General features: G+C 40.8%; 1 protein-coding gene across 2 annotated transcripts in view; it reads left to right on the top strand.

Moving 5' to 3' along the window:
* The window catches only part of mlxip (MLX interacting protein), a 33845-nt gene that overhangs the window by 1216 nt on the left and 12050 nt on the right, over positions 1 to 20579 (top strand). Inside the window, exons 2-13 of one of the 2 annotated variants that reach the window (XM_019365289.2) lie at positions 2981 to 3087; positions 9051 to 9133; positions 10368 to 10457; positions 10583 to 10624; positions 13835 to 14009; positions 14120 to 14209; positions 14387 to 14481; positions 16323 to 16896; positions 17752 to 17858; positions 19860 to 19965; positions 20048 to 20181; positions 20394 to 20501. In XM_019365289.2, the coding sequence (XP_019220834.1) occupies positions 2981 to 3087; positions 9051 to 9133; positions 10368 to 10457; positions 10583 to 10624; positions 13835 to 14009; positions 14120 to 14209; positions 14387 to 14481; positions 16323 to 16896; positions 17752 to 17858; positions 19860 to 19965; positions 20048 to 20181; positions 20394 to 20501 (1711 nt within the window). Of the gene's footprint in view, positions 1 to 2980; positions 3088 to 9050; positions 9134 to 10367; positions 10458 to 10582; positions 10625 to 13765; positions 14010 to 14119; positions 14210 to 14386; positions 14482 to 16322; positions 16897 to 17751; positions 17859 to 19859; positions 19966 to 20047; positions 20182 to 20393; positions 20502 to 20579 lie in introns of both variants that reach the window. The other variant, XM_019365288.2, reaches the window with a different exon arrangement.

Raw genomic sequence — 20579 nt, 5'->3', positions numbered from 1 at the left:
AGAGAGTGAAATGAAATGGCCATATTGACCATTGTTGAGTCAAGCCACATTGTCCTATCTGTGTGACCACACATTAATGCTTAGCTTTATAGTAGTTAGAGAATATTTCAGGACTCTAGTAATTAAATTGTTCCTACTTAAATTAAGTTGTACCTCATCCCTTCTTACTAATCCCACTGAGTCTTGCAGTTTTCCCATCTAGGAACCCTGGAACCAAAAAACCTGGATGCAGGAATCAACTAGATGTGTTGTTATGCTGACACTTGTCCACAGTGGATGTTTATAACAGTTTAATTTGTTTTGTGGCAGGCTTATCTACAGTCATGTGAAAGAGGAAGTTTTCACAGGACTCTGTGCAATCCCGTTAAAACCTAAAAACACCCTTACTGCTGCCACAATGAAGGAAAGTAGCAGCTAGGTGTTATAGATCATCAGTAAATGTGAGCACCTTTATGAAAGCAGAAGTTTTGCCAGTTTGCTGGTATGGACATCCTAGCAAATTCACCTCAGATTAACCAGTGCTCGTAAAACCAGCAAAAAAAACAGAGAGCTATGTCTCAGACTCTAAAGGTCTCAGTTGAAACGTCAAACGTTAAATGTAATGACAGAAACAGAAAAAGACTGAACAAGAATAGCTTGTTTGGAAGGATCAAGGTTTTGCAATTGCCCAGTCAATGTTCAGACCTCAACCCGGTTGAAATGCTGTGGCAGGACTTAAAAAAACCTGTGCATAAACAAATACCTGCAAAGTTCATTGAACTGAAGCAACATTGTAAAGAAGAATGGGCAAAAACTTTTCCACAATGGTATGAGTGAGTGATAAAATCATACAGCAAACAATTACTTGGAGTTAATGCTGCAAAAGGTTGATCTACAAGCCGTTGAATCATGGGGCGTAATTAGTCTGTGGGCAGAGAGTCATGCAAAAGCGTTCCTTTTCACATCACTGTACTTGTTATTGTTTCTTGGCTTATTGTACATGAAGTTAGCATGGCAGTTTTCCTGTGTGCTAGTGGGATGAATCAAACATACTGTTCATGTCAGCACTCTGGGTTGAACTGTAAACAAAGCTGCACACATTTCTGTGGATGTAGTAGAGGTACGGACTGTTTTAAAGACATTTCTACTTGCTATGAAAAATGAAGTCTGTGCAGAAGGCTCTTAAAACTAGCATTCTCCTTCATAGCCAGCAGACTGGTGGTTTTATAAATTTTTTTATGACTTGGTGACAAATCAGATTAAATGAACAGGGCACCCCCACCATGGCCCTGGCTCAGGCCTGTACATCGTAATTTGCCTTAGTTTAAAATCTGGTTTCTGTGGCATCATCACATGTGTAGCACATAAGTGCTTCAGAATTAAAAATATTTATTTCTTATCAATAGTTGATTCATTTTAAAGCCAAAAATATGTCAATTATTAGTGTAAACTGTGCATCTCAAGTTTCCAGTTCAATTACAGATCCAGACAATGTTGAGCAGTTATGTCTGAGCAGGGATTTATAAAATTAATTGACAATCATTATAACTCAATTGTCAATTGTTCCGTGCAGCTCTTATCACAAGATAATGCCTCCATAAAATACTTAAATCAGATAAATAAAGCATCTCGTTATTCTGAAAAGGTAGAATTTGCAAACTTGGGCAGTTAATAAATAGGATTACTGTTTGTATGTTTGCATAAAAGCAATGCTTTTGTGCAGATTTAAAGTAGAAGGTGTTTAAAGATGGTCCCTATAATGGTACGGTATAGTAATAGTGGCCGTACTCAGTTTTCTGTTTACAGCTATGTTTGAGGTGCCAGCTGCTCAGAGGATTTCCTTTGTCCTGACTATTTAAAGATACAGTTACTGTTGTTGTTGTAAGTGATGAGGGTTTATTTGAGCAAAAGGGCATTTACCATTGAAACGGCTTGTTTATGCTCCAAAAGACTCAGTGCGCAGTACAGTAAATGATACTCAGTACAGTAAATAAACACACAAATGATGAAAAGGAGAAGGATTGGACAAGAAGGACAGGCTGTAAAATTTGACAGGAAGAATGGAAAGACGGGAAACTGTGAGCTAACCCCTTTGGATTGTGATAAACATTTCCCCATTAAGGCACTTTGGAAATTTTTTTTGTTTTGTTTTGTTAATTGTAATGGTCAGTCTTTTTACAATTCAGCACTCTGCTATCAGAATGGTACACCTGCATCCTTTAAGTCCACAAAGCGTCAGTGATTTTTATCATTGATTGTTTGACTGTCCCATCTTGTTGTTATCTGACACTGAACAGACAGAACCGTTACTGTGTTGTAATCATTAAGCGCACATGCTGTACACATACCTGCAGATACAGATGAGTTCCCCCAGTGCTCACTTGTCTCAACATTACCGATGTATGTGTGTGTGTGTCTGCGTATGTGTGATGTTACTGCTTGCGTAAGCTGCAGGAGCAGCCACCATCATATTGTGGTATAACTTGTAACTCAAGCATGACCTTAAACAGGCTTCCTTGTTCTTGTGTGTCTTTACTTTCCCGCTCGTGTGGTTAGACATAAGTCACGGGCTGAGCAGGCGAACAGCACGTGTGGTTTATTTTCACTTTTTTTCACACCTTTTTTTAATGTGATTATACATTTTTATTTATTTACATTTTGTCCTGTGGCCCACCCCAGTTCAAATATAATTAGCCAAATTTAGGCTGCGCAGTTGGTGAGACTCTTTCATCAGACACATAACTCCTGTCAGAGGATGGTGCTCTCTTACCGTTTTACTAATTGATGGGTGTTGGATCAGTATAGCCACTAAGCATCATGATTAGGCTTTAAAAAAAACCTGTGAAAAAGATACAGGATTAATTGATCATGCACACGTTGCGTGATCAATTAATCAAAGAAAAAAACTGTGATTTGCTAATGCAGGTTATTCTTACAGTATCTTACGGGTTTTTCGTTTGGTCTTACAGTTATTTCACCGATGTTTTTCTTTTCTTTTCAGTGGTAAGTTGGTGTCTCCAAAGTGGAAGAACTTCAAAGGGCTAAAACTGCTTTGGAGAGACAAGATTCGCCTGAACAACGCCATATGGCGAGCCTGGTACATCCAATGTAAGAGTTCCACAGTGCTTTTCATTTCATACACTAAAAGTGAAAGTGACTGTTTTTGGTTAATATTTAACAAAAAATTGCCCTCAGTGTAACACAGTCCTTTGCGATAAATCGACATTCATGGGCCAGACATGAACCATATCAAGTTCTTTAGCTTATGAATGGAACATCTTGTAAAAGATCTAATTCAAAAGCTCATTTTTGATGTTCTAATGAGAACCCATCTATGGTGCAGAGACAATGTTTCACTGTCTGTGGTTCTTTTATCCAGAATCTTTTTGCCTTTTAAGGATTGTAACAAGGACTCCTACGGGTTCTAGTAGGGTTTCGCAATTCACTGAACTTGAACTTCGGTTACAGTTATAGCGTCCAGTTATTTTTAAAAGCGATTACTGTTTTGCAGTTTCTTTTGATGTGCTGCTCTTGGTTTCACTATCTACACAGCCCTTTTCTTCCCAAATGTATTTCACACCAGGTGTGTTTTAATTGATTTTCAGCTAATTAAAGTGCAAATAAATGTATGTTTACAAGAAAAAGAATTCAACACATGAAAATGATTGATTGTGTTTAAGGTTTTTGCCATAATTTAATTTATCAGCCCTAGATTCTACAAAGAAGCCTTATACAGTACTGTGGAAGTCTCGAGGCACTCCTCATTTCTTTATGTTTTGCTTCAAGACCTTTGTGTAATTTTTTAAAGTGGTCTTGAGCAGTAGTTCTCCAGGTCTTTCAAAGTGTTTCTGTGGACAGTGGCTGCTTTTTTTCAGTCCATTAATTCTACCTCACCCTTTTCAGAGAGATAATTTTGTTAGGCCTCTTAATGCTGCTCTATGAGACACTAAAGCATATAAAATGCATGTAACTCTGGGGATTAAGCAGTGTTGTGTCTACTCATAACACTGAACTTACTAACTTATTTTTTTCTGTCAGGTTTTTTTCCCCCAACCTTCTGGAGTCCCCATATTATAAAAGTTTAGCAATTATTGTTACAATTTGTAATTTCTAATGAGAAGCTAGTTTTAATCACTACAAAAGCTGCATAAAGGTCTAAAACAATATGCTTAAGAAGGGGAGGAACATGAAAGGCTTTGAAAAACTAACTACACCCACAATTTAGTGCCTTGTAGAACCACCTTTAGCAGCAATAACTTGAAGTACTTTGTTTATATGTGACTTTATCTGTCTCTCACATTATCGTGGAGAAATTTGGCCCGCTCTTTTTTACAACGTTGCTTCAGGTCAGTTTTGCACGAGTTCATTTATACACAGTTCTCTTAAGGTCCTGGCAAATCATTTTAGTCAGGTTGATGTCTGGACTTTGACTGGGCCACTGGAAATCCTCGATTCCCAGTTTGAGCCGAGCTTTAGCTCTTGAACAGATGGCTTCACGTTTGTATCAAGAATGCACTCTGACAGTTAGTGTGAGGTGTCTGTGTTTGGTTTATTTTGCAAACTTTGCAAGCTGTGCTGACATGTTCCTTTAGAGAGAAGAGGAGTTCTCCTGGCAACCGTTCCAAACAAGCTGTGCTTGTTCAGTGTTTTTGAAATTATCTAAATTTAACATTTAACATGCTAACTGAAGCCTGCAGAGTCTGAGATGTAGGCTTGAGTTTTTTTGTTTGTGTTTTTAAAAAAATAAAAATAAATAAAATTTATTTTTATTGTTTGACTTTTTTCTGGGACATCTCCTCTTTGGATTGTGGGATTATGTTAATATACACCTGATTGCTCCAGGTGTGCATTGCTGATGATCAGTTAATTAATCAAGTGCATTTGATTTCCAGTGCCTTCCCTTCTTAAAGCTATCTAAGCAGTAAGGGTATAGTTATTTACAGGACTGCATAGAGCCTGTGAAAACTTTGTTTTTCATGTGACTTTAGATCCTGGGGGGAAATCAGGTCAGAGCACAGGAAGTGTGGAATCAGCAACTTAACAGACAGGAAACAACCAGGCTGCCTGCAGCAGGTGAATTCATGTAATCTGCGTTAATGAGGGAAAAGCAAAGGGTGAAGGAAAAATGCCTACAGCAAAATCATAATAAGTGTTTGATGGGCTTCATAAAAATCTCTTACTATACCAGATAAAAATTTAAGCCGCTTACAAACAACAAAAAAATACAGGATAGGATGAGATGGGCACTTAATAATGATACTAAAGGGAATGGAAAGGATCTCATGCCGGTCTTACTTCCACCGTAATAGTTCTTAGAGACAGTTTCTGATCTTCTGTCTCCAGTATCCTTTCATACACAGGCTCTTGATCCAGCAGTGTGAGAGCAGAGTGAAGGGGTTTGGAGAAACCTGTAATCAAGCTGTCTTATTATCACTGTTGAAATCTTATACACATTTTGTGGGACATGTACTGACCTGAATACTGCTCTTAAAAACGCTTTGTTGGAATGGACTATTAGTATCATGGTTAGGACATGTCAGCATGCTTTTCTCACTGAAGTTATTATTCAAGCTTCTATTTGTGTTTATAGATAGCTACTTGTGGTCCTTCTGATATGATACTTTATTGCATGTGAACATGTTTCTTGGAAGTCATTACTACAGCAGAAGCTTAGCCACTTTTCCAGACATGCAGTAAACCTAATTCTAGAATAAAAGAAAATGTAAACGGAGAAACACACAGACTACACTTATAATCCATGTTTTGCAAACTGAGCCACTATGTTTTGGCTAATATATTTCAAAGTTATACCAGCCTGACGATAGATGACTTAAAACAGAAAGCTGTGTATCTTAAATACACTTTGATGTGAATCCAAGGTCACCACGGGTGACGCCTGATTTGTGGAAGTGACTAATAGTAACTTAGTTACATTACTAAGTAAACTAAATCTGGGTCAAGTGTTTTCTAAGCTGGGTGAGTTATAACTAAACAAATAGAGCTATTTATTTTAACAATGAAGCTTTAAATAGCAGTTGTAGTCAAAATGTTACATCCAGTCATCGTGGGTATGAATGTTGTAGCAATTTTAGGCCTTTGGTAATTTCTATGAACTCTTCTTTTTCTGCGGTGGAAAAAAGGGTAAAAATAGAATAGAATAGAATTCAACTTTATTGTCATTGCACATGCACAGGTACAGGGCAACGAAATGCAGTTTGCATCCATCCAGAAGTGTTTTAGTGATATAGATATATTACAATATATATTAGCAATAATATAGATATGCAGGTATATTACAGAAATGGGTCTATTGTGGTATGTTATAATGTACACGGTATGAAGTATGTTGTGAATATTCTATAACTATAGGTATGTACAGGCTGTAGTGAGTACAAGCTATGAACAGGATATAAATATGAAAAACTATACAGAATATGAAATAAATAACTTTACAGAAATATGAGATATACAGTTATACAGAAATGGGAACTATGCAAGTTGTAAACAGTTGTAAGGTTAAAAATTATTGTATGTACAGAATGATTATTTACACAGAGCTATACAGTAGTGCAGTTAAGATAAGTGAGGGTGTGGATAATTTCTACAGAGGCTGTCAGATGTCAGGAGGCAGAGTTCAGGAGTCTGACAGCTGTGGGGAAGAAGCTGTTCCGGTACCTGGTGGTCTTAGTCCGGAGGCTCCTGTAGCGCCTCCCAGAGGGCAGGAGGGTGAAGAGTCCATGTGATGGGTGACTGGGGTCTCTGATGATTTTCCCAGCCCTTTTCAGACACCGCTTCCTGTAGATGTCTTTTATGGCAGGAAGTGGTGCTCCGGCGATGCGCTGGGCAGTTTTCACGACCCTCTACAACGCCTTCTGGTCCGAGGCAGAGCAGTTCCCGTACCAGACTGTTATACAGTTGGTCAGGATGCTCTCGATGGTGCAGCGATAGAAGTTCACCAGGATGTCTGAGGAAAGGTGGTTCTTCCTCAGAGTCCTCAAGAAGAAGAGGCGCTGGTGAGCCTTCTTGACCAGCTTGGAGCAGTTGGTCGTCCAGGTGAGATCCTCGGAGATGTGGACTCCCAGGAACTTGAAGCTGCTCACACGCTCCACAGCTGTCCCCTTAACGTGGATGGGTGGATGTGGGTCAGCATTCCTCCTGTAGTCCACGATGAGCTCCTTGGTCTTCTCGGTGTTAAGCAGCAGGTTGTTTGTGTCGCACCACTCAGCCAGACGATCCACCTCCTCCCTGTAGGCGGCCTCATCGTTGTCACTGATGAGGCCAATCACCATGGTGTCATCTGCAAACTTAATGATGGTGTTGGAACCATCAGCAGATCTGCAGTCGTGGGTGAAGAGGGAGTAGAGGAAAGGGCTCATCACACAGCCTTGTGGTACACCGGTGTTCATTGTGATGGTAGATGAGCAGTGGTTATCCAGCCGGACATGTTGGGGGCGGTTGGTCAGGAAGTCCAGTAACCATTTGCAGATGAGGGAACTGATGCCCAGGTCTGTCAGTTTCCTGATGAGTTGTGAGGGGTGGATTGTATTGAACGCTGAACTGAAGTCTATAAACAGCATTCTGGCGTAGGTGTTGTTGTTGTCCAGGTGTGAGAGGACAGAGTGCAGTGCGATGGAGACTGCATCCTCTGTGCTCCTGTTCTGGCGGTATGCGAATTGGTGGGGGTCCAGGGTGGGGGGGAAGACAGGATTTGAAGTGTGCTAGGACCAGCTGCTCTAAGCACTTAGTGATGATGGGGGTGAGTGCTACTGGGCGGTAGTCATTGAGGCAAGATGGGTTGGAGTTTTTGGGTATCGGGACGATGGAGGTGGATTTGAAGCAGGCCGGTACCACAGCGTGGGCCAAGGACAGGTTGAATATGTCTGTCAGGACTCCTGCAAGCTCCCCAGAACACGCTCTGAGAACACGCCCGGGGATGCCATCAGGACCTGCAGCCTTGTGGACATTGATCCTGCTCAGCACCGCTCCTACATCGGTGGGGGAGAGAGTCAGAGGTTGGTGGTCTGGCGTCGTGTCTGCTTTGGTTGTGGTTGTGGGGTTCCCTCGCTCAAAACGAGCGTAAAAGTTGTTGAGCTCGTTGAGGAAGGAGACATCAGAGGATGCGGGGGAGGGTTTGGTGGTCCTGTAGTCTGTAATGCCACATGCGTCGGGGGTTGGAGTTGGAGAAGTGTTCTTCTACCTTCTTTTTGTAATGGTGTTTGGCTTTTTTGATGCCCTTCTTTAGATTAGCCCTGGCTGTACTGTAGGTGTGTGCATCTCCTGACCTAAAGGCAGTGTTGCGGGCCTTCAGGAGGAGACGAACATCCCGGTTCATCCAAGGCTTCTGGTTGGGGTACATGGTGATCCGTTTCTGGGTGGTGACACTGTCTGTGGTTTTGGAGATGTAATCCAGTACAGATGAGGCGTACTGGTCCAGGTCTGTGTGGGTGAACATATTCCAGTCTGTGTTTTTAAATCTGTCCTGGAGCACTGCGTCTGTCCCCTCTGGCCACACTTTAATTGTCCTCACAGCAGGTTTCACACGTTGGATGAGTGGTGAATACCTAGGTGTGAGGAACAGGGAGAGATGGTCCGATTGTCCAATGTGGGGGAGGGGTGTTGCTTTGTAGGCTCCAGCCAGGTTGGAATAAACATGGTCTAAAGTCTTGTCTCCTCTGGTGTGGCAGGAGACATGTTGGTGGAATCTCGGGAGGACTGTCTTTAAGTTGGTGTGGTTGAAGTCGCCAGCAACAATAAAATATATGGACACAGTCATTTAGAAATGAGCGTATTCTAGTTTGTTTTGTTTTTTGTTTTTAAATGATCAGAGATGTATGCTGTACAATCATTCCACCCTGGAAAAATAGCAGTTTGAAGAAATCATTAAGAGACCAAAATAACCTTGACATTTGTGTGTATGATGAATGGAAATGTTTGACCATAACTGTACATACTTGTTATGTTGATTTGTTTTTTGTTTTTTTTGTTTTTTTCTCATATTCTCTAAATATCCTTCTCTAAGATGGAAAAATCCAACTCTGTATTTTAAACTTGAGTTATTTTTCAAACCCCAGATGTGGAGAAAAGATCGAATCCCGTTTGTCACTTTGTGACACCACTTGATGGAAGTATGGACCTGGACGCCCATCGTCCTGAGGTAAAGATGAAGAAGTGGTGATCATTGTGAGATGCACAGAGACTTGTTTTTTCTTTTCGCTGAAATCATCCAGTTGTCCAGACACTCAAAACTAGGGATGGGTATCGTTTAGGTTTTATCCGATACCGGTGCCAAACCGGTATTTTTGAAACGGTGCCGGTTCTTAAACGGTGCTCAAACCGGTGCTTAAAGAATGGAGAACACAAAATTGGTCCAAAAACCTCTCATGTTCAGCTGTGTTTTATGTAAAAAGATAACAATGTTAGCCTTTTCTGCAGCTATAGGGCATATATGGTCTCACTCTTGGCTGGAAGCAGTGCTTAAACAATGGAAAAAACACAAACTTTGTCCAAAAACCTCTCATGTTTAACTGTTTTCCACTTTTTCTTTGGTCATTTTAGCCTTTTTGGCCAGGGTGAAGGGAGTATCTGCCATCAAACAAGAAGACAGCCGCATGTAACTACGACGGTGTTTGCTAGTTCACCTTACATGCATTAATGTAATAATGTGGTTAGCGTACTCAACGTTAATTACACACGAACAACATGAAGCTCCTCACGCAGAGGAGAACGGCTGCTGCTGCCATCATCATCCGTCATCATTTCTGCTACGCTGACAGGGCTAGGGGCCAGGACTCTCCTCTTCGGGTTTTTGGGGGGATGTTGCTAACTCTGGGTCCGATAACAGGCACCACACCCGCAGTAGATGTGCACGGTGTGAGGTCTCGCAGCAAGCTATCAAACACGGCGCATTTCTCGGCTTTAAAAAAAAAACCCGCTATGCGTCCCCAGGTGTTTCATCAGATTTGAGGTGTTACCTCCTTTGACAGTATCACAGTATCAGCTTAAAGCACTTGTTGCAGGCTGCTGAGTTTGCACCTTTTGCTGTGAAGTACAGCCAGACTTTTGATCGCTTCGCCTTGGGCATTTTTAATCTGTAGCTCTGCTCTAAAAGAACATACGTACCTGGACCCGCCTACTATCCTCGGAAACGTAAAATGATTGGCTAGAATTGGCTCAGGAAAAAAAAAGCACCGAAATGTGCGCTGCTTTTCGGTCTGGTTACTGTTTATGTCAGAACCGGTGCCATCATGGCACCGGACACCGGTACCCATCCCTACTCAAAACACTTTCTTGACATTGATGTTCGTTTTCCTTCCCTGCTTCCTTTCTTTGTACCATATGCTTGTCATAGGCTTCGGTTTAGTTCCTATCTCTCTCTTTCTCTTTTCCAGGCCATTGCTGCAGAGGGGAAATCCTGGAAAAGAAGAATTGAAATTGTCATAAGAGAATACCACAAATGGAGAACATACTTTAAGAAAAGGGTACAGTATAATTATACTGAAACACTGTTTCTGTTACAAAGATGCTGAGAAATTTTAGTAGACATGTTGTTTGGCCATAAAGCATAAATATTTATTTAATGTTGAACTTGTGAACTCTTTTATAGTTACAGAAACACAAGGATGACGACCTCTCGAGCTTACTTAAGGTATGCAGCATTGCAACATGCTTAGGTCACTAACAAGACGTTAATATTAACATAATCATTAGTGTCAGCATCTGTTCAGCCAGATATTGATACTGATGAAATTAAACCACACTAACCCAGTCAACTTGAAATTATTTGTACTTAGAATATCATCTGTGACTATGCAAACAAGGCACTTTTGATTGTGTGCATCTAATTTAGTTTGTAAAACTATGTACTCACTCACTCACTCACCCACTCACTCATTCAGGGTCCCATTATACCCGGCATGTGGAATATGGTCACCTCTGCCACCTCTACCTTTCCGCCGGTCGTGCACCTCTCGATTTCTGTAACCTGGCACATTGTGTCACTGCTGGGTTGAAGACACAAGCGTATGACTCTGTTGTTTTCCTTAGTGCCGTTTTAATGTTATATCGATACAGAAGCTCAGAGATGCACAGATTATACAGAGGGAGACTTTTCAAAAGCTTGGAAAAAAAGACACTTTCTGGGGCAAACGAACAGTTATGTCTAACTTCTGTTCACTGAAGGAGAGGAATGGGGTACAAAACATAAGTTTGGGTATCACTACCTTGTGTGTCCTGGCTGAAGAAACCTCTGTTCACGCCTTTAAGGCGGATGACCTGCAATGACATGTGCACAGCGCCACCTGCACATATACCCCCAGTCATCACAGTCATCCCTCAGTTTGATATCCGCTCTTCAACGAGCCAAGCTGCGCGGCGGTACAACCTTGTGTTGTACCTTGTTCCTCTCCTTCAGGGAATAGAAGTTATAGATATAACCTTTCATTCGATTCGGTTGATTCACTCGGTACAGCACATAAGTATGGAACATATATACACGCCCCACAGAGCAGCCACCGAACTAGAATCAGACTGCCGGCGCTTTAGCGTGTGGTAGACCCAGCAAAAAGGACACCATGAGCCACCAAAGGGGCTGTGACATCCAAATGATAGAGCTGAACAAAAGTAATACCCAACTAGCTACAGCACAAATATCATGGCCCCTTTAAAAAGAGCCCATGAGGTTTCCATTCCCATAGTGGAATGAACTCTCACATCCTGGGGCAAAGCAAGACTCTTGGTGCTGTACGCCAGTGAGATGGCTTCTATAATCCAGTGGGACAGCCGCTGATCAGAATCAAAGGTTATGCCAAGGTTCCTAACAGAGGATTTTGCCAAATAACCAAGAGGTCCAGGTGTCTCCTTTATCCCAGACATGCATTTTTTTTGTGCAAAGATAATTATTTTAGTTTTGTCTTAATTTAACTGAAGAAAACTATCAACCATCCACCTTCCAGCCACTGTTTAACAGTGTCAGGGCACTTTAACAAACTGTGGAGTTTAGACATGAGCGCTGATGTTGAGGTGTGAGTGTCAAACCTATCGTTCGCGAAAATACTGGAGCAGCTACCTGTGCTGTAATGCTGAATATAAATGGATGTGGTCGTGTGGTGTTTTTACCGACAGCATACGAAATGACCAACATGCCGGGTATGGTGGGATCCTCACCCATTCAGCACTGTGCAAAAGTTTGAGGTGTTAAATTTAAAGCAGAGACCAAAATAAAATCTGTATTTGGTGTTAGTGATCTATTTACCCTTTTTGTATTTGGGCAGTGTGTGGCAGTAAGCTTTACTACCCTGAGCTTAAAGGCAGTATGACTTACCGCCATACCACTCTCTGGTTCAGGGAGCATGGCATTTCAGTATATTCAGGAGTTAGTTGACCTAAAACATTGCTTAAATAGGCCTGAACAACCGGACCAACCCCAGATCACAACAACACTTCCACTAGGGATCATGGATGCATTACTTCAGCCATTTCTCTTCTTACCCTGCTTCACCTATTATTGGTATGACTCCAATGTTTATGCTCCGTAGTGAAATGAAGTCTTTTTTCCCAGTTAGTCTCACTAATTATTGGTTTTCTCAAAGCTGCACAGCTGTTTATTTTCAGTCCCTTTAGTTCTCTTCCCATCATGTGTGGAAATGCTGTTACTTTTACTGTTAAACATATCAAGGACTTCTACTTTTTATTTATTTACTTTTTTAAGACTATTCCATGACTATTGGATAGATTTTTCAACAAGGTTGTTTAAAAAATGAGAAGCTAATCGCTGCATCAGTTACAGTCAAATAACATGTTGCAAGCTGAAACATAGTAATCACTGCAGTAATTATCCAATTACTGGAAGACTCTTGGCTTTTTGCTTAGTTACATTCAGGTGGTGACTTATTTTTGGGGGGCTGGCCATTGTATGTCTGCTGCTGAGGGAAGAAGGAACGACATGGGAATGTATTTTCCATTTCCAACATGAAGCCAAAATAATGCAGGCTATATCATGTTCACAGAGGACAGACCCCGCCCCAAATTATACCAGCTATTATTAAACAGAACTAAATTGATTTTAGTTGAACAACTGAAGATATGATTAATGATTTGCTTTATTCACAACAATTGTAGTAACTGTTTTGAGCTGTTTTTTATGTGTTGAAAATTTAATTTAATTCAAAGTTCAGTATGGAGAGATCATTCGGACAAGTTCAAATGATTTACTGAGATACAGAATTTGAATAAAAGCTATTTAGTGATTAGGCTGTGGAGCAGCGGACCCAGCAGTGACAGGAGTTCGGACAGGATCCTCTAGGATCCAGACACTGATGGTGGTGGTGAAGAGGGAAATGGAGGGTTTGATGGGGCTCTGAGACACCGGGGGAGGTGGAAATGCATGAATGCGAGTCTGACATTACAATGACAGAAGAGCACTGAGATCTGAAGCATGCAGAACTGAAGCTGATTGGGTCGCAGAAGACAGGCAAGAAAATGATTGGACTAGAGTAATGATGTCAGTCTTGAGTTTGACAGCATGGAAAAGTAAATGTAAAAAATAAATAAATACATTAGCAGCCTGCTTGAATGTAGATCAAGGTTCATCGTTTAGGCTTCGTTTAAAAGACTGAATTAACGGTTGTAGCTTGTATCATTAAAAAAAACCCCATCTAAAATACATAAAATGAAATTTCCCATCAAACTTTTGCACAGTTCATGTAAATGAGGAGTTCACAATACTATGTGATGCTGCATGCTTGTGTGTTGCTAACTGGTGTGGTTGCTGCATTTTGAACGCTCAAAGGGGCCGGAGGAGCAGTTATCCCTGTTTGGGGAAGTCTCTCCAGACATGCTCCGTGTCTCCTTTTATCAGGATGAAGAGGCCGCTGCACGCCGTGTGACTCGTCGTGTGAATAATGAAGCGCCTGCCCCCATGGAGATGGACAACCTTTTCGACATGGACGTTTTGATGTCTGAGTTTACGGACACATTGTTCTCTACGCTGGCCTCACACCAGCCCATACCCTTCCCTAATCCGAGGGAGATTGGTAAGAAAATCAAAAAAAGATATGCTTGTGGAACTGGATCTCTTATATTTGCATAAACATAGCCATGCCGTGGCCCTTACTCCCCATAACTCTGCCTCTCCTGTCCAAAGCTCATGCATGGAATGCTGACATGATCCAACCAGGACTCATCCCGTTACAGCCTAACTTGGACTTCATGGACTCATTTGATCCACTGCAAGGTAACAGTAAAGCACCACCCACAGCTGCATTAGGACTTGACACAGACTAATAGTGCACACTGTACAGAAATCAAGCGCACATATTCTAGTAACTCTGCTACAGCAGTTGGCCTAGCCTAACACAAAAAGTAGTGTGGTTTTACTAACCTCTAGCTAACATAGAGACTCTTGTTCCAGACTTATTTCACAGCCTCCGTCAGTCCGCCTTCCCCTCTGTTTCCCCCACTGCATCATCTGTCACCCCTCTACCCAGCAGCAGCTCTCAGTCACAGGTAAACACAGATCCAAGGCTCAGTCCCTAACACACACCATCATGAAAACAGTCTGTTCAAGGAGAGTTTTTTTAAAATTTTTCTTAGATTTTAAATTTCTTTGTATTTCTGCCACGTCTGCCACCAACTTTCTGCCTTACTGTAGTTAGACAAAAACAATGAAGTAACATAATAATATTACTAAACTGTTTACACAGCACTTTCATACATGACTTGCTCAAACTGATTAACATTTAATTCATAAAATTTTCAATAAAATTGTGTACTCTAAATAGCTCTGAATATTTGGCTTTTCTTTCATGCTACCTTCCTCCTTGAAGTTTCTCAAAAGTTTTTTAATCAGCCATGACTTGGCTTTAGTGAAAAAATGTTTCTTTTGGGTCCACTGTTAATTGTTTCTGGGTCCCTGTATGAATTTTAGCAACACAGACAGTACATAGGCTCATTATAGCGATGCCAAAGATATGCCGCGTTCATGAAACCTGAACCTGGTTGAACCAGCAGACACTTTCATTCACGGACACTTTGTTAGGTGCACCTTGTTAGTGCCGGGTTGGACCTGCTTTTGTCTTTAGAACTACTCTAATTCTTTATGGCCCAGATTCAAAAAAGTGCTGGACACATTCGTCAGAGATGTTGGTCGAAAGTGACATGATGGCGTCACAGAGTTGCTGCACATCCATAATGTGAAACTCCTGTTCAACCACAGGTGCTATGGAGGATCTGGTGGCTGTGATATTTAAACAGTGCTCAGTCGGTACAAAGTGTACACCACCACCACCACCACCAGCCTGAACCACTGATAGACAATAGATCATTGCTTTTATGTTGCTTACCTCAAATCTGGACCCAACCACTCGAATGTTGCAGCAGAAATCAAAGCTCAGGCAACATTTTTCCACTTTTTTTTTCCCCCGTTGTCTCATATTGGTGAGTCTATATGATGGTCTTCTGCTGCAGACCATCTGCTCTAAGAAATGCTCTTTTGCATACCTTGGTTTGCACAAATGGGTATTTGCGTCGCTGTTGCCTTGATATCAACTCAAAGCAATCTGGCCATTCTTCTCTGACGTCAATCAAGACGTTTTCACCCAGAGGAACTCCTGCTAACTGGATATTATACCTTTTTAACCATTCTCTGTAAACCCTACAGATGTTTTTGTGGGCAATCCAAGTAGATCAGCAGTTTTTGTAATACTCAGAGCAATCAACATCGATGCCACGTTCAAAATTACTTAAATCACTTTTCCTCCTCATTCTGAAATAGTTGTACCCAATAAAGTGTCCAGTGAACCTTTTTAAAAAGCAAGAAGCTTGTTTGACAATTATATATGCACACTGTCATTGTCCTGTCACTGTACTTCACTGTAATTGACTTTAGAAAACCAGTATTTGAAGACAAGACGTGTACTATACTTTAAATACTCCAAAAGTCAAAAAAATCCTTTGGTACAGCACTTAATGATTATGTTAAAACTATGACCTATGAAATGAACGTAATAGTATGGCTCAAAAATAAACTTCAGTATGAAGCAAATCAAAAATCTTAATAAGGTAAAAATATTTTAAAAATAAAAATTTCAATAAAGTAGAATATCTCAACTTTGAATGAAAATTAAGGTACAGGATCAGTTAGCAGTGAGGTCAGTTATTAATTATTCAGAATATTTAGTATTATAAATAATGGATCCTCTCCTGAAACTTTTACTACCAGTTAGTTAAAGAGCAGGTATAACAGATGTGTCATCAGACTGTCTGTTTACTGTCATAAACCACAGAAGTGTGTCTGCTCTGTATCATATTTTACTAAGTGTGCTTGTTTCCTTTTCATCCCTTGCCAGGCCCAGTTAATGTCCTCCATGCAGCTGACAACCAACCCCATCTCCCCTTCTAGCCCCATGTCTGTCCCCCCTCCCATGGCCAGTCAGTCAGGCGGTAGTAGCGATGTTGTCTATGCACACAACTACTTGTCCTTGTTCCCTGGGCAGGTAGCGCCCAGTGGTCAGGTTCCCTCTGTCGCTCAGCCGTTATCACATGATCCTCTGGTACAGTGCCTTCCAGGTCAGGACATGGCCTCAGCAGCACCCATGGTTACCTCACCCTTGAACAACACCTCAGTCTTGGATGAGACTGTAGCGCCATCTGTGATTACACACACAGCCTCCTCTACTGTCACGCCCAGCAACTCAGCCACCACCTTCAGCCACAGCTCGGAGTATAGCACCTTATCTGCACAAGCGCCAGGTCACCCATCCCATCTCCAAACCTTGGCTCCTCTGGCTGCCACTTCTGTACAGCAACCTCAGACTTTTGCTCTGCCTCGACCTTTACAGCCACCCAGTGCCAACAAAAGTCGGCCCATGCCGCGGATCGCTCCTGCTAACACCCTTCCCTCGTCTCAGATCATCCTCACAGGTCTGTGGTTTCTAAAATCAAGATCAGTATTTTAAATCTGTAAAAAGGAAATGTAAAATGATCATTTTCACCACAAGGTAGCGCTACAGTATGTCTAATGTAATGACTTAATGTTGTAACACACACATATTTGAGTTACTGTAGCTTCACTTATGTTAGAGTTTTAAGGAAAAAAGTACACTGAGGTAGTTATTTCAAGTATAGATGTTTTCCTTTTCAGCTTTTATTTTAAATATGACAATCTTTGTAAGATGTATCAGGAAAAGCTGTTGAAAAGGAGGTTATACTCATAGATGACATTAAAAGACAGATGTAGTGTGCTGGTCTGAAATGCCAGCGTGGAGGTAGCTTAAGCCAGGAGGGGGCGAAGCACCCATTTGTAGAAAACCAAAACTTATTTGATCTTTGAGCTCAGCAAAATGTTTTCTGATGAGCTCATCATATCAGTCGCTAGTCGCTTCCTTTTGTAAACTACAGAGCTACACTTTTGTTGTACTATTGTACAAAGTACAACTGTGAAATGAAGATAAAAAGTTAAACTACACTAAAGTTGGGTCTCAATTAGAGTCAAAAACAGTAAAAATCTGGGTTTAGGCAGTAGAGTGAGGTTGTCATGTCTTTGACAAGATGATAATAGATAAGCAAACACTGTACCCTAGTTTCTAGGTCACATCCACTGTTTGATACTGTTTGTCACATTTGGTTTCAAAAAGCCTCAAAAGCTCCTGTCCACAAACCAATGAGCGAGGTTAATGTGGCTACAACCGTATTTTATGTACATCTTATGGTTAGATTTCCCACAGAACTTTCAGATCACTCGGTAACATTTGTGTATGTGTGTGTGAATCCTCTCAGGCCCTTTCCCAGGTCATGCCAATGCTGTGATTGTTACACCCACACCCCTGAAAGCAGATTTGGTCCCTAACACAGGTGTGGTCATTGCTTCTCCTGCTCTTGGATCGGTATGTTTGCAGCTCACTGTTTGAATTTATTTCCTACAGTTTTGTTAAGTAAATAAATAAATGTGCCCCCTATAGAGCGTAAAGTTTTATATCATATCATAACAAAAAAAAAATCAAATTTTTACCATGTCTTAAAAATTAGGTAAGTATAACCTCAGATGAACAACAAGACATGACAAATCACATCGTTTGATCATTTATTTTGGAAAAATTAAACCAAAATGCAGAAGCAGTGTGAGAAAATGTGATTCTATAGCTTTCAGAATCACCTTTAGCAACAATAACCTAAAGTACATTTTCTGTGCCATCTTCAGTGTCTCAAATCTTTGTGGATGAATTTCCACTCTTCTTTATAATGTTTGCAGGTATTTGTTTACGCACAGCTCTCTTGCCACACTAATTGCCACGTTTTTAAATCCTTAAATGGTCTGGCACCTGTATATTTGTCTGATTTGCTGAAGCCCTATGTCTCCACTCTGTCGCTCCGGTCAACTGAGCAGCTGTTGCTCTCAGTCCCCAAATCACGGCTGGAACTGAGAGGAGACCGAGCGTTCTCTATTGTGGCTCCAAAGCTTTGGAATAATCTTCCTCTTCACATTAGGCAATCGACATCAGTGCTGATTTTTAAATCCAGATTAAAAACGTATTTTTATTCGCTGGCCTTTGACTCAGTGGGCAACTGACTTTTATTTACTTATATTTTATTGTTATTACTATAGTTATTATTTTATCGTATTTATTATTCTTATTGTATCTCTTATATTTCTGTTGTTCAGCACTTTGGTCAGCCTTGTGTGTTTTTAAAGTGCTATATAAATAAACTATGATGATAATGATGATGATGATAAGTAATTCAATGATGTTGAGGTCTGGACTTGTGATCAATGTCCCCCATTGTCGCTGTTGCATGACCCAATTTGGGCCAAGCTTTAGCTGTTGGACGAGTGTCCTCACATCTGACTCTAGAATACTTTGTTATGTAGAGGAGTTCAGAGTCGACTCAGTTGCTGCGAGGTGCCCAGGTCTTGTGGCTGTAAATCCTGGCCAAATGACCTCTCCTCCACCACTGTGTTGGCAGATGTTATGAGGTGTCTGGAGGTTTTGTAATTTGTTAAGATGCAGACAGACTTTCTCATGGAAACCCTTCCATGCACACCACGGCTGTTCAGAATTTTCTACTGTAACTAACGTTTAACATGCTAACTGGGGCCTGTACAGTATGAGATGTAGCTAATGGGGTTTTCTTCAGATCTCTGAGCACTGCACAGTCTAACGTTTGGGTGAATTTGCTGGAGCATCCTCTCATGGGGGATTTGCATCTGTTTTAAATGGTTTCCGCTTGTGAATAATCACTCTCACTGCAGAATGATTGACCTCAGATTGTTTGGACTTCTTGGATTGCTGGGCAGTCGCAGGTGCTTCTCATTGCTGATGTTTTGCCTCCTTGGTATTATGTTAAAAAACATCTGAATTCTCCAGACCAGCAAAATTCCAGAACATTTGTTTATATAAGAGTGCTCACATCTGCTAATGATCAATTAATCAAGTGCATTTGATTAACAGCACCTGGCCTTTGTTGCCTTCTTCATTTCTGTGGAAGCAGTGACTTATTTTTTCACAGCAGAGCTTCTTTATTTTGGCTTCATTTCTGTTAGGTACATCACAACAACTGTAATATGTCGTGTTTTGCAGTTCATCTGAGGCTACATGTACTTAATTTTAAGCTCTACAAAGGAATGAATTATTTTGTATTTCTCCTGATACGCAAAACCTTACAAATTAAAGAGGGGAAACTTTTTGTGATATGAGTGTCACATAAAAATGAGTGAAATTTGTTCGAATGCTGTCTTTGTTTTTTCTTTTCTTTTCTTTTCTTTTCTTTTCTTTTTTTTTTTTGTTCAAAAACAAAATCAAGTGAAGAGGATTGATATTTATTGCAAAGTTTCTTTCATGTTATTATATTTATTTTTTGGATATTTGCTCCACTTTCATGTATCTCAGGCATCTGGATTTCACGTCGTGCCTCAGAAGTCTCCCCAGACGATTGTTCCCAAAGAAAAATCATTTTCCTCTAGCCGCAAAAATCAGAAGGGTTCCTGCAGTGTTGGTGAGAATTCATTCAGGAAGTTACTTAAAACTTCAACTCCACAACATGTTAAAACCTGATTTTTGGTTGCTTTTCTTTTCAGTTCCTAATCCGCCACAATCTGGACAAAGATCGCCCTGCGGGTTAGATCAGGTTCCTAGCCCACAGTCGTTACCCAGCCCACAGTCATTAATCAGCAGTACCAGTCCAGTTTTGGTGAAGAACGAGCAACCTCAGGTTTGTGTTTGTGTTTTTTCAAACATAAAACTTAAACAAGTTTGATCATGTTTGTGAATAGGACTGAAATCCTACTTTACATGTAAAACATCTTAATGAACTGAGATTAAGGCACGGATTACAGCGTCATGGGGCATTTCCGATGTTTCTTTTTAACACTGCATACAATCTCCATAATACTGTCTAATCCTTTGTGTGCTGATGTATGACAGATCCGGAGGACCACACACATATCTGCTGAGCAAAAGAGGCGATCAAACATAAATATTGGCTTTAAGACACTCTGCAACCTGGTTCCTGCTCTTAAGTCCCAATCAAATGTAAGCATGTGTGCCTGTGTGTTATCATGAAATGTCCAGAACCATATTTGCCTCTAATGTCTGATTTGTTCATTAAAA

The sequence above is a fragment of the Oreochromis niloticus genome, linkage group LG12 (genome assembly GCF_001858045.2).
Source record: "Oreochromis niloticus isolate F11D_XX linkage group LG12, O_niloticus_UMD_NMBU, whole genome shotgun sequence".
Lineage (NCBI taxonomy): Eukaryota > Metazoa > Chordata > Actinopteri > Cichliformes > Cichlidae > Oreochromis > Oreochromis niloticus.
Note: the sequence above shows the minus strand (reverse complement) of the source record. Positions and strands in the feature narration are given on the sequence as shown.